Below are 13,736 nucleotides of genomic sequence, written 5' to 3'. Positions count from 1 at the left end.
CATTTATAAGAGAAACTCACTGACGAGACTTTCAGATTTCTTTTGGAAAGGTTAACGAAAGTGGCTTCCTCATCAAAATAATAGCCTAATGTTATGACTGCTGCTTCATTAAGAAATTGCAGTGTAATTTAATAAAACCTCTTTAGCTTTCAGTGTTTGATATTATTTATGGTCACAAAAAGTAACTGTATCTGTGGCTTTAAATCTATTATAGAGGGGGGATCTTCTATGGAAACACACCAGCAACCGCCTAACAAGAAGTGTGGAAACTACAAACGTTTATGTAACAATAAGACAAACGTGCGGTTTAAAGTAAATTTGAGCATGTATTTATCGTTTAAAGGGTGTTAATACTGTAAAGTAGGAGAAATAAAAACCCAAACGCAGATGTTTTACAATAGCAGCTTGGAAAAGCTCTTGCTGAAAAAAATAAATATTTAGTGTGTCCGTCGGCCGCAGTAAGAACGAGGACAGTTCCCAGCTGTTCTTAAATCTATGGTTAAAGAAGATGTATGTAATTCCAAGACCTCTCCTGTTTTGAGCCAACTCTATATAGAAGATATAGACTTTAAAGATAAAAAGATGACTAACAAGTTCACTCGGAGATTGTTACAGAAAGTGTTATATCCTGGTCAGGTTAAGAGGCATTATATTCTAAATGATTATGATCAAGATATAATTTATAAAATTAGAACTAAATACATTTCGTTTCCTCTTCCTCCAAAAGTAAAGGAAGTCCATTTTAAAATTCTAAATGACATCTATCCAACTAATTCTTTTTTAAAGTCTAGATTTAAATTTGATACTCAAGGGTGCTCATTCTGTGATGGTGAAGAGGAGGATTTAGATCATCTTTTCTTTCAGTGTCATGTCATACAAGACTTTTGGTGTAGTATTTGGGATTGGCTCCAAGGTCAAGGAATCGATTTGCCGACTTTGAATCTGACAATAATTAAATTTGGTATTTATCTGCAGAATTCCAGTGCAGAATTTGTAATAAATAATTTAATATTAATGGGAAAGTTTTTTATTCATAAATGTAGATTTTTCAAAACGAATCCTAATTTAGGTTATTTGGAAAATTTTCTTAATTGTTTCTTGGAGTCTCTAATTTTAGTTAAAAGTAATTCTGCTCAAAAACTTATTTTTTTGATGAAAAACTTTGGTCTGATGTAAACCTCTATATAATATACATGTTTTATTATGTGTTTTATTATTTTATTTATTTATTTATGTATTATTTATTTATTTTTTTGTTCATATGCTACTCAACTTATTTAACTGATTCCTTGTATTACCATTTGTGCCTTGATTTTGTTTGTAAGCGATTATTGTAAATAAAGGGAAAAAAAAAAAAAAAAAAAAAAAAAAAAAAAAGAACGAGGACCGACGCTGGAGCGCTGCGTGTCTCTTTACGTTATTCGGAAGTGACGCTGTTCAGTAATAAGCCCCGCCCTGCTCTCACGCGCAAGCGCGCGCGGTCGGGTGCGAGGTCGCGTGCTGCTCTTGATGAAGTAGGTCAGAGACCTATAGCGACTGAGTGGGGAAAATGAAAGGAAAATGTCAACTTTCACCATATATATCACCATATATATTTTAAGTTATTTAATTTAGTTATTTGATGTCTTTTTAGTAGTTATTCGGTAGTTCTCAAGAAGGACATTACTTGCTAAGGAAACAATATTCTTGACAGCAACGATGATGAACATATTCAGGGGTTTGACACACAGCTCAGATGTTAAAAAGAAAACGAAGACACTAATACACGGACGTAATTTGGGGGGGGGGGACGGGGGGGACATGTCCCCCCCACTTTTTCAAAAGTCCCCTCCAGTGTGTGTGTGTGTGTGTGTGTGTGTGTTAACCCCTAGAGGACCACATATTACATTTGTGCTCTGACATGGCGCATTTAGATGTCCAAATATAGATCATGTTATTGCTTTGGGTTCCATTCCAGTTATGCACGGGAATTAGGAGAGCCCTTTTAAATTCAAGTCCTTCTTATTCGGTGAAGATTTGGCCATAGTATGAATATTAAAAACACTTTGGCGCGGCACGTATCTCTCCATCAGCAGGAGGCCTCTGTTGTTCACTGGTGCTCTGCTGATCCTGCTCTGAGCGATGGCCCCTACTCCATTAATTACCTCCACAAATAATTGGTATTTGCTCCTTTCTCCCTGGCGTGCCCTGCTCTCGCCTGGGTAGTTTCTGCTGACTAACAGCCACATCCATTATTAAGAGTTCGCCCGAGCCGAACCCATCCGTGCCTCCCACTGCATCCCATGAGGTGGTCTCACTTTTGACATCGTTCATTTTAAACGAGAACAAGGCTGCCACCCTGTCCAATTAGGAAGATGGGTCCTTATCTTTTGGACGGTCCGCTGGGACGGGGCCTCTTCACTGACTTCGCGCGGTTGATGTTCGGATGCGCACATCCCGTCCTTCTAATCCCTCTCACAGTACCAGCAATGGACTTGGCTGGTATCACTTGGTCAAGGGTGAGAACGCTTGTGGCTTTGCTTCCCTTGAGCTGAATAATATTATGTTCCACGAGGTGTGCTTTATAAATGCCACGGCCCCACAAGGCCATTTTATAATGCATAAAAAAAACTTTATGCAGACGCTTGGTGAGAAGAAATGTTATATTTTCAGTGACTAAGTGTTTGTTGGTGTTGGGACTGAGTCTGCTGTCCAAACAGACCTCTACTGAAGTCTATCCTTTATTTTTTGCTTCCATATTTTCTTGAGTCTCTCCAGTGATGTCCAGACCATGTATTTTCTCCTTGTGGAAGCCGTGTCTTTATTACCGTTAATGTTTCACCGAATCTACCTGCAATGTCATTTTTAAATGCTGCATTTTTTTACAATTGTTCAAATCAAAAGTTACAAGTTGGTGAATCAGTAGTCAGTTTAATCTGCCTAACCGTGGTCCGTTAGACAAGGCAGGGCAGCGGTACCAGGGCTGTTCAATAACCATGACGACGTATTTAAGGGTCAAGCACCATCTGGATCACAGCATGGTGTCCTGATGATCGCAGGAGCTGCACAAGGTGAGAAAGACCTGCAGGTGGAGCTGAGCGCTCTCAACACACTGCCCTCTGCTGGCTAAGTGAGAACATGCAGGTCCGTTATGTTTTGCCTAGAATGTCATAAAAACCCAGGACTTCATTGACAAGCAAGTCTGTAACCTGAAGGAAAAATCAGTATAGATGGTATTCTTTACCTGTTTTTAGGTTTATGTTAAATCTTATGGCTATCATTCCTTTAAGAGATCATTCACAACAAACTCGGAGAATGACCTCCAGAGGTCACTGTTGCACCCTGGCCTGACTAATCCGCACATGTGCGCGTTTATGCCGAGTTCCGTGGCTTAAAGCTCACCTGGTTCAAACCTACAGGGCCTGGGGCACCATGTCCTGCATGCTGTAGCTCGACTTCTTTCCTTCCATGCTCTTTGTCGGGGACACAACGTGGGTTACAAGAGGATTAGAGAATTCAAAAGGGCAAATATCGCAGATCAAACTCCATCAGCAAACTGAAAATAACGGGTATGTTAATGGTAGAATGTGGTGCCTTCGTGGAGCAAGCAGGCTTGTGTGTATTTTCACCAACGAGTCGGACACTGGCCAGAATTGATAGAGCCCACCAGGCGGGCGCCACTCCTTAAAACACCTCTGCAAAGTCCCCAACGTGCCCCCGCGTTATCTAAAACATTATATCTTCTTTTCCTTCCTCTTAGAGATGTACATGTAACCTGCATATACTGAAACTGGCCCGTATACCACGTTTAGATTGTTTCAGACATGTGTGAACATGCTGTGAACACACCTACATGATTATCATTTCCAGGTCAAATGGCATTTAAAGCACCACTGTAAACTATGCAGAGCTCCTATTCACGTTGCACCCGGCCCTGTTACTTTAGTGCTGCACCAATAGCGCCCCTTAGTGGTCGTTTTTGTGCTACAGCATTGCCTCTTAACCCAGAATGTGGCAAGCTGACGTTGATCCTGATGCTGAGGGCAGGCTCTCTCCCTCAGCCATGACGCAGGTCTGAAACGTGCTGTAGGCAGCAGGAACGGAAACAGGGGTACAGGCTGTACACTGCACTGAAAATATATTAATGCACATTCATATTTCTCCATTTTATATACATGTACAAATTGTGTGTGTGTGTGTTAGCATGCATGTCTTCGAAAACATTTTTCAAATGACTGCAATGGTGCACACACAGGGGCGCAGATGGCACTAGGGACGGGGGGGACATGTCCCCTCCAGATTTATATTGACCGCATTCGAAATCTAGCATCTACAAGCATAAACGTATATATTGTACAGCTTGGTCCCCCTCACTTCAGAATTTCCATCTGCGCCCATGTGCACACACTATTGCAGACCAGCGCTGAAGAACCAGGAGAAAGGAACCACGTGGCATCAGAATAATCTTACCTTTATTATTTCAGTAAATAATTTATCAACAGGTCTGTGGCAGAATTCTGTAAACTTCACATTTTTCACCCTAATGATTGACAAAATTCGTTTCAAATTGCAAATGAAAGGTTTTCATGGGCAACAACCACCAAACCATTCTATGCTTTGACGAAAAAAAACAAAATCCCACAAAACTAAAGTGTTACTGGAATCTACAGTACCTGAACAGGTAGTGTTTTCAAATTGTTCGTGATGGAACAGACTCAGATCCGTCATGAGAAGCTAGGAGACAATCGTAGTGTAGTGCATCCACCACAATCGTAGTGTAGTACATCCACCTCAATCGTAGTGTAGTACATCCACCACAATCGTAGTGTAGTACATCCACCACAATCGTAGTGTAGTACATCCACCACAATCGTAGTGTAGTACATCCACCACAATCGTAGTGTAGTACATCCACCACAATCGTAGTGTAGTACATCCACCACAATCGTAGTGTAGTACATCCACCACAATCGTAGTGTAGTACATCCACCACAATCGTAGTGTAGTACATCCACCACAATCTCACACCGAATACATGGGGCCAAAAACATTTCCATCAACATAAATAACCCAGTTCAAATGCTACTTGTTGAAACACCAACAATTATATTCTACCTCTTTAAAATGAAAATCTAATTATACCAATTAGTTTTGCTTTTTGTTTCACACCGTCACACTAACAACTAAATGTTTATCATTGTCAAAAAACCAAAATTACCCAATAAAATTGGCTAAATGGTGCAAGGAAATGTTCAACGCTCCAGAGCTTTATTTCAAAAGGACTGCACATTCCTGTTCCACTTTTCATGGACTGTGCAGTAAGGTCATGACCTCTCATGATGGCGTACTGCAACGCCACGCGACGTTCTTAACGCGTCTTCTGGCAGCTGTACTTGAGGAACCGACGGTAAAAAGGACACTTCAGTTTCAAGCCTACGTAGTACGTAGTTTCCTTATCAAAGACAACGCACTATTTTACAAAATAGGGTTTCGGACCGACGACTCAAGCCATTTCACGACATGAAACCCCCAACGTTGACGATGGCACTGAGCTCGCACTCCTCACGGGGGCTTTTCTCTCTTCTCGGAGTCACTCCAGAACATCCAGTAGTGCAAGATCGTTACTTCCACCACTACCGAGTCCACAAACCTGCAGCGGCCTCACAATACAATAAGGATTCTGCACGCTGTCCCACATTACCGACATCGACAGAACAAAACCCGTTACGCTAGAACAAAGGCGAGCCGAAAATATAATAATATATGGCGACTAAAGGTCAGTGGAGACCTAGTTATAACTGTAGCTGTCGTGAATCCTGTGCAGCACGAAGCTGGTGGACACAGTGAAGTGCTAAAAGTGTAAAGGTGGGAATATTGTTAAAGTATATAAATCAACATCAGTCCTGGAGACCCACAGCTTCAGCAGTTGTGTGACTACCAAACCCAGTCCGACTAACTAGCCAATTACCCAACGCGAGTAGTTACTGAAACACATGTAACTACGTAGGGCCCGAGAATGGAACAAATCATAGCGCCGCCATTTCATCATTATGAATGTGTGTCCAGCATTGGCTGCTGGATACTGGCAGCAGCTGGTTGATAAAGGAACGCTTTACCCAAAACTGTCGGTAACACGAACTCCAGCAGTGGGCCGTTAACAAAAGGCCAACGAGACCGAGAGAACTCGTCCCCTAAAGCACGCTCACCGCTAGCCAGGTTAGCGTTTAGACGCCCTCCTCCACGGCCCACGGTTCGGTGGTAATGTGGACTGACTCCATCTCAGAAAGCATTAAAAGAGTTAATATGAGAAAGGTACAACGGTGGTCCGCCTTATGGCAAATGTTATTAGCACTCGCGTCGTGAGAAGGTGAATGGCCCCCGTTGCCTTTTTAAGGGGGGGAGGGGAGGGGACAAAATGGTACTGAGGATTAAGTGGCTTGTATTTTCAAGCAGCATCGTGCATTCTTGAGCGCGGACCAGGCTCAGATCGTCCTGTTGCGTTTGTGGGTCGGCGAGTCCGTGATGACGTCGGCGCACTGGGCCGACGAGCGCTTCCTGTTCCCGCCACCGCCGTCCAAGTGCAGCGCCATCTCCTCCGATATGAAAGTGTTCAGGTCCACGTCGTGGAATCCGTTTCTCCTGCGGTTGGAGGCGGCGCCGACGTGAGTGGGGGAGCCCGGGGCGGCCGAACCCGAACGCACGCTGATGCTGGCCATCGCTCCACTGAGACCTGCGAAGCACAAGACCGACACGCACTTAACATCCACAAACTGGTTTTTACTGGGAACAGAAGTCGCTGCAAAGACTTGAACATTTTAGTTCTAGTGAGTTCACGTGTGATGCACTTGTATGGAGCATAACGTAATCTAATTCTCCATCATGGACCCTTCAAGCCAGAGTGGTAGGGGAAAAGCATGATGTACAACAGATTGAAAAAAATCATGAAGGCAGAAAATCAAAGCTCCTGTCCTCACTCAGAGGCTCAATGTGGTATCTTATTGAAGGCCCTCACAGGAGAAGAGCACACAGCCGGCGCCTTTGGAAACACTCACAGATCATTTACAATTTTCACCCAACAGCAAGCTGAGACTTTCAGGTGGTTTGAAATTTCAGAGCAGCATAGATAAAGGAAAACCTCCAGATGAACAAATCAAACAATTATGTTTAGACTGCATCAAGCAGTCACTAAGCATAAAAGGATCAATGGTCTGAATGTTGGGAGCCTGTCTGCATAGCCACCAATACCTACCAAACATGTTTACCTGTGAGCCTGTCGAGACATGGGTATGACGATAATTGCAAAAATTTAAAATAATTTATACCAAGATTTAGACTCCTCGTTACACAAATGCATGTATAAGTTATGAAAACGCTCAGGACAAAATTCTAGCCGTTTGTTACGAGCCACTTTAGTGTTGCATAGCCAGACACTGACTAATGTGAATGCAAGATGTACAGCAATTGAAATTCCTAGTTTCAGCTTCGTGCAAATTAGCTGCACAATCTAATCTAAACTCATAGTTTACAATTCCAGACCAATCACTTCACAAATTCAGCAAAGACCCTCATTCTAAATAGTTATTATTGTAAATATGCTGATGTCTAGATAGCCTGTGGATGTCTGATGAAGTCAAACGTTGCTAGGTTTGCGCTTGTTGGTGCTAACAAATCGGAGCAAAACTAAGCATCTCCTGACACCCACCATCCCTTGCAAATGAGACATCCTTGTCCCCAATGGACATTTGAAGCCTGCCAAGTCCCACAAGAATACTTCACATGCTAACAAGTGGGGTTTTACGACGGTCTAGTCGGGAGTTATATTTACCGTGCAGTGCAATGGCTTCGCGGAAGGGCTGCAAATCAGTCTCCACAGACGAAACGGTGTCTGAAGGAGGAGGCCGGTTAGGCGACAGTCTGGGTGCTGTTCTGGAAACCCTGGGTGGTGGCGCTTTGCCACACAGGAAACTTATCAGATCCTCCCGTCGAATGGTTCTTCTTTTCTTTTTCACCCAAGCCAAAACATCCTTGTTGCGTCTCTGTTGACCGGTCTGAATTCCTAGGTCAAAGCTTCTCTCATGCGCATCAACACTCTCTGTTTAAGTGAAGTGTATAAAAACAGAAGATTCACACTGTGAACAAGGGGCGTCTATTAAAGATGCCTAGTAACGGGGGGGGGGCCGTACCTTTGTAAAGATTGGTCACAGCTGTTGCAGCATTCTGAAAGGGTACCCACAGTGACGGTCCTGGTTGGTGGCACACTCGATCTGGAAGTCAAAAATAAAAGTAAAGACACCACCATGTGATAAGCAGACGGTAGAGATGACTAAACGTTTCGGATTGCGTGGCCATGCTTTTGTACTTGCAAAACCCCTGAAAGGCCATCAAACACATCTTCATCTGTGGGGCTATATCTGTGCATGCCAGTCATTACCCTTGGTTCATTAGAATCGTTTCATTTACATACAATCAGGTGAGACTATCCTAAGTTGTATATGTTGGTGAAGCACAATCACAACTACCCCGATATTCTGTGAATCCAGGAAGGTCACAAGTTAAGGAGTCCATTTAATACACTTGGACACTTAACCTAATGGGCCTGGGAAATGGCCGGGGTTTCGGCACCACTGGGCCCGGGGTCTCGGCACCACTGGGCCGGCTGGATTTGCCAGCCAACATGTCAGCAGACAGTGGCCCTCCAGCGTCACGTCTAGCTAACGGGTCCGACCAGAACCATAACGCTGGTCTTACGGGTCAACCGGTATCGGTCCCGCCCGTCAGCTGGACTTTTCTGGCCCTTCCGCCCACCAGGAGCGAGCGGACCGTGTTACCACCGCCCAACACCCCCGCTAGCACACACACCACAGCGCTTAGCTAGCTCGCCTTCACCAAGATACGGGACCGAGGTTCCGTTTAAACGGCGAATTTATGAGTTAGACCACTTCTCACCCGGACCCGAACCCCCCGTGACCGTTTTTCTAACGTTTTTTCCCCTCACGACACCGAGTTTCCCCGCCGACGTCGCCCCGTTAGCTAACCCGCGCTAGCCGCCTCGCGCTCGCGCTCGCGCACCCTTATAAAGTTGCGCCACCGCCGTGGCGGAGTCCTGGAACAGATGCCACAGTGTCTCCTGGTCCTTCTCCGTCTCCTCCTCGCCCCTCGGTTCCGCCCGGTCCGCCTCCGCCAAGCACTGTCTCTCCCAGCTCGAGAACCAGTGTTCGGGTCCGTGTTCCTGAATCTCTGCCTCCCTCTCTTCCTTCTTGTCCTCCATCGCCGAAACGGCCAACTCCGGCGGAAAAGTTAACTCCGCTCTTACTCAGCGAGAAGCAGGAATCAATGTAAATAACGTCCGCAAACCTCGATTATTGTACATTTATATTTAACATCGCGTTGGGGGAATGTGTCTATAACGAGAAGATGGTTCAGATAAGGCCTTCTGGCCAACTATTCCGAGCTATCTACCAACTTCATTGACGTGTTGAGGTTATAAAGTGAATAGGCGACATTGTTGGCGTATCGAACCCGCCCCCTAACGGAGAAGGGGGAAAACGATTGGTCACATTTCAAGAGGCTGAAAACATCTTGAAGTTTTATTGGTTCTAGGAAATGTCTATTAATAAATGACACAAAGGCGTTGACGTACCACGTGAAATAAAACAGCAAGTTCATATTTCCACCGGAATGACGTTCGTGTCATTGACAAAAGTTTGTTCCGTTACAGTGGAAAGTAATTAATACATTTGTGTCGCTTCATAATAAGTTGATCAATCGATACACTGATTTACAAAATTAATTCACAGACTGATTTTTAATATTTTCTTTTGTTTGTTTGATTGATTTATTTAAATTTATCTGCTGTGCCAGGGGATGGGATGCTAACTGAGGACGGTTATTACCCACGTCAGACCTTCATCACACTGAGTACTGATCACTGAAGTGTAGCAACTTCTCTCTCTCTCTCTCTCTCTCTCTCTCTCTCTCTCTCTCTCTCTCTCTCTCTCTCACACACACACACACACACACACACACACACACACACACACACACACACACACACACACACACACACACAGTTGGCACCAGAATGCTCTATAAGAGTAGTCAAGTAAAAAGTATTACTCAGCAGAGTCCAGCCATACAGCCACTTCGAATAATTCATTATAATACCACGCGTTGTCGAGCAGGAGGTGATGACACCTGTGTCCAGAGTGGCCCTCTTAGCCCCTCCCACTGCTCTTAGCCCCTCCCACTGCCCCACTGTCCTCCACAGCGGTTGGGCCATCATGGCCTGTGCGCACCACAGTCATGATGATGAAGATGATTCAACAGTTCCCCCCATGTCAGTAAAAGTAAACTCAGTTGAATATATATGTATATTAAACATCAGGGCATTTCCAAGTGACCTGCAGAATTTTCCGCGATAACGGAGTGTTACACATTTATATTGTCTGTGATAAAGACCTATGAGAATAATAGCTAGTAATGAATCTGTAAATCACTCAATGTCTGCTTCTATGCAAGGTTATCTGCATCCTCTCTCCCAATCACAACAAAAAAACAACCATATTCTACATATACAAACAAAAAACTGTTGTAAGCAACACAAAAGAAGTGTGTTCTTTATTCAATAACTCATAGAAATAAATAAAAAATCATCAAACCTGTTATGCCAGACATATAATCAAATACACTGAAGAATCAAAGTGCCTTGACAACTTTTCAATAAGATTTCAAAAAATGATTTTAGGCAAAATCATGTAATTCCGATACTATCAAAAGGTAGAAACAACACATACATTAACATTACACTTTTAAGTTGCAAAAACATTTATTTGATTCAAACATTCAAACAAGTCTATGCCAGTGGCTGGGGTAATGCATACCTCTTGTCAAAAGGCCTGAATAAAATCCATCCATTGTTTTAATGGGTAACTGTATGTCAAGAGACCTGCTATTTGATCTTATCTGCATGAGTAAGCAATGGAATTCATACGTTATATTTTAAAAAGCAAAACACACTTCAACAAAAAAAAACAGCTGTTCAACTACAGAAAGCTAATCCAACCATTAACATAGGTAACTTAGTGTTATGTGTGATGAGAAATATAATTGCTTTATTTCTTTACCCATGGTACATTTCTTAATGGATTCATGGATTAATTATTGAGTTGTCAACCAATTTATCATTTGATCAATTAATTATTGAGTGGCACAAATTGACTCCCATAGGTAGAAGTGTTCTTGCACAAATAATCTCCATGGAGACAAAGCAAAGGTTTTTTTTTTTTTTTTTAGCAAAAAGCAGTCTAATGCTTAGTAACCTAATATATTCACCACACAATTCAAATGACACATTATTATTATTATATTATCCTGGTTTTCAATCTGAAGAAAGTTTTTTTTGTTGGAGGTTATATTTAATGACTTCCCATATTTTTTGGTTGTATTTTCCATTATGTATCTATATATCTTCCATTACATGTCCATTATATTACCTGCATGTCTATTAAATACCTGCAGGTAGTATACATTTATTTTCTTAAAATAGAACATCTGTGATTACCTTTGTGAGTACCTTGTGATTGCTTTAGATCTTATGTAATTATCTAGATGTTATTTGTATTTGAAGGTATCTAAGGACCATGTTACATTCCCAAAATAATACATTCATGCTAATTATTTGCTAACTTACAGATAAGTGATACAGTTTTTGCCAATATTGCATTTTTATTTTTGTTAGCTGATACACGAAATCATTTAGTATTGATTTCCAAGAAGGTACATGACTCTACCCAGATAGTCTTACAAATACCACTGGCAGATTTCACTTTGGTATGTATTATCATTGTTACATTTTGGTTATGATATCTCTTTGATTTTATTATGTAATTATGAGTAAAAGGTAATTACTTGAGAGCTGGCATTTTTATCCATATATTTCTTAAAGCAAAATTATTCACATGTTCATATACTGTCATGTTTATTAAGTACATGTACTTTTAATGTGCCAAACAGGTTTCCATACAATGTGCAGTCCATTTTAAATTGTAAAACAAGAATGTACTGTATACATGTTACAATTTATGTATTATATCACTACAGCATAAAACTAAACAAAATATCAAGACATCACCTGTCTTTGTTGCAGGCAGTTTATAAAAGGCTACTGAAAATATGGCACAGCTGTGCAGGGAACAAGATAGGCTGCCATCAGTCATATGATTGAACTTCTGTAAACCAAACCAATAGGCTTGCTAACCAGGCACGCTACAGACAGATTATGTGTACCTTATAAACTTGCAACTGAATATATATAACAGGTGACTCTGAGAATGCCTGGGGCATCTGAAACTGTAAAAAATTAAGGAAGTGTTTTCCTCTTTAAAAGCATTCTTCTCAATATTTGAGATGTTTATCAAATGCACCAGAAATTCAATCATGTTAGAATTGAATATTGAACTGCGCACCGGTCCTCCAGGACTTAGTCTAGCACCCTGGCCTGTTTTTGACAAATAATGAGTTAGGTTTACAGATTAGTCTGGGAAATCAAGCTTCATGCAACAAAAATTATTTTTTTCACCTTTGAATCTCTAGCGTTTCAAATGTTAAGCTTATGAAAAAAAAGCTGTAGGTTCAATGAGGCCTTGGTACACACACTACTCGAATAAAAAGAATATTATGATTAATTGCGATTTTGTCTAAGTACAAAAAAATGTCTGTTGTGTTGTTCGGCTATTTGCATAATAAACAAAACGATCTATCTTTTGGGTCAGCTGAATGCAGTATTAGCATGTGTGGATAGGCCTATTGCTGAAATACCGCATAGTCTAAAACCGTCCAGTCAAAATGTCTAAAAATACTTGTCAGCTATCAGGAAAGTTGGATTTAATTTAAACTGAAGTTAATTTCAACTGCCTTGTTAAAACGGCCTAATCGCAGATTTAATCAGTTCCACTAAAGCTCATATTTAATGTTGTAACTACAATGTGTTGACCATGTCTAGGATTTCCTACTCTGCTAAGACACGTATGCCGCAAGGATGCCGCAACTAATATTTTAATCACGCTATTTATAGTCAATAAGCTATGCGGCCACCTTATAAAAAAATAAGATCAGTTCGTTCCCGCATGAAGCAGTTTAAAACGCGTTACTATCAACAAAGACACTGAAACAAACAAACAAAATAAACAATTCGTGGCGCTCGCCTTCCCGTCCGAAATTAAAAGAGGCTCGAGCATGAATTCGGGCTCCGAACGCGCGCGGCTATGATGACACGGCGCGCGCGCGCGTGTGTGTGTGTGTGTGGTGGTGTGCGCGAGCGTTTAGATCTCCGCGCGGATGTGACATTTCAGAGAGGAGCGCGACCGCCATTTTGAGCTTTACCTCAACCGAACATCAGAAACCACGGGAGCGGAGAGAGAGAGATAGAGAGACAGAGAGAGAGAGAGAGAGAGAGAGAGGGGCGCTCTGGCCGTGACCGGGCAGAATATTTTTATATTCAACTTCTCGTTGAATTCAGGCGCTAGGTTCGCACACACGGTACCGTCGAGCATCTTTGTCGCCTGAAACTTCTAAAAAAAAAACCCGGTGCGTTTTCGAGTGAGGACCGCGTTTGAATGGAGAGCTCCTTCCTCCGCTCCCCCCCAGAAGAGGGACAATCGGAGGAGCAGCAGACGGACTGGACGCGCCGCGGGGAAAGTTGCGTCTAAACGTCTCGTTTTGGGGACCGTGCGAGCCGCCGAATCGCTTTATTTTCTACA

General features: G+C 42.4%; 1 protein-coding gene across 1 annotated transcript; it reads right to left on the bottom strand.

Moving 5' to 3' along the window:
* Positions 1-4,429: 4,429 nt before the first annotated feature.
* Positions 4,430-9,496, bottom strand: hapstr1a (HUWE1 associated protein modifying stress responses a). The gene is made up of 4 exons (XM_076983659.1): positions 9,049-9,496; positions 8,163-8,243; positions 7,805-8,071; positions 4,430-6,709 (listed from the first exon to the last, which is right to left on the bottom strand). The coding sequence occupies exons 1-4, from the start codon at positions 9,245-9,247 to the stop codon at positions 6,462-6,464; spliced, it is 795 nt and encodes a 264-aa protein (XP_076839774.1). The 5' UTR covers positions 9,248-9,496; the 3' UTR covers positions 4,430-6,461.
* Between the last annotated feature and the right edge of the window lie 4,240 nt (positions 9,497-13,736).

Source organism: Brachyhypopomus gauderio, chromosome 2 (assembly GCF_052324685.1).
Source record: "Brachyhypopomus gauderio isolate BG-103 chromosome 2, BGAUD_0.2, whole genome shotgun sequence".
NCBI classification, from domain to species: Eukaryota; Metazoa; Chordata; class Actinopteri; order Gymnotiformes; family Hypopomidae; genus Brachyhypopomus; species Brachyhypopomus gauderio.
This window is presented reverse-complemented; position numbering and strand designations above follow the sequence as displayed.

Bases quoted from the DNA above. Each gene is read 5' to 3' on its own strand.
- hapstr1a (XM_076983659.1), bottom strand. From the start codon at position 9,247: ATGGAGGACAAGAAGGAAGAGAGGGAGGCAGAGATTCAGGAACACGGA. The intron at 8,244-9,048 runs GTGCGCGAGCGC...TTTGACTTCCAG, and splicing joins GGTGGCGCAACTTTATAAGG to ATCGAGTGTGCCACCAACCA. The intron at 6,710-7,804 runs GTAAATATAACT...TGTGCTTCGCAG, and splicing joins CGAAGCCATTGCACTGCACG to GTCTCAGTGGAGCGATGGCC.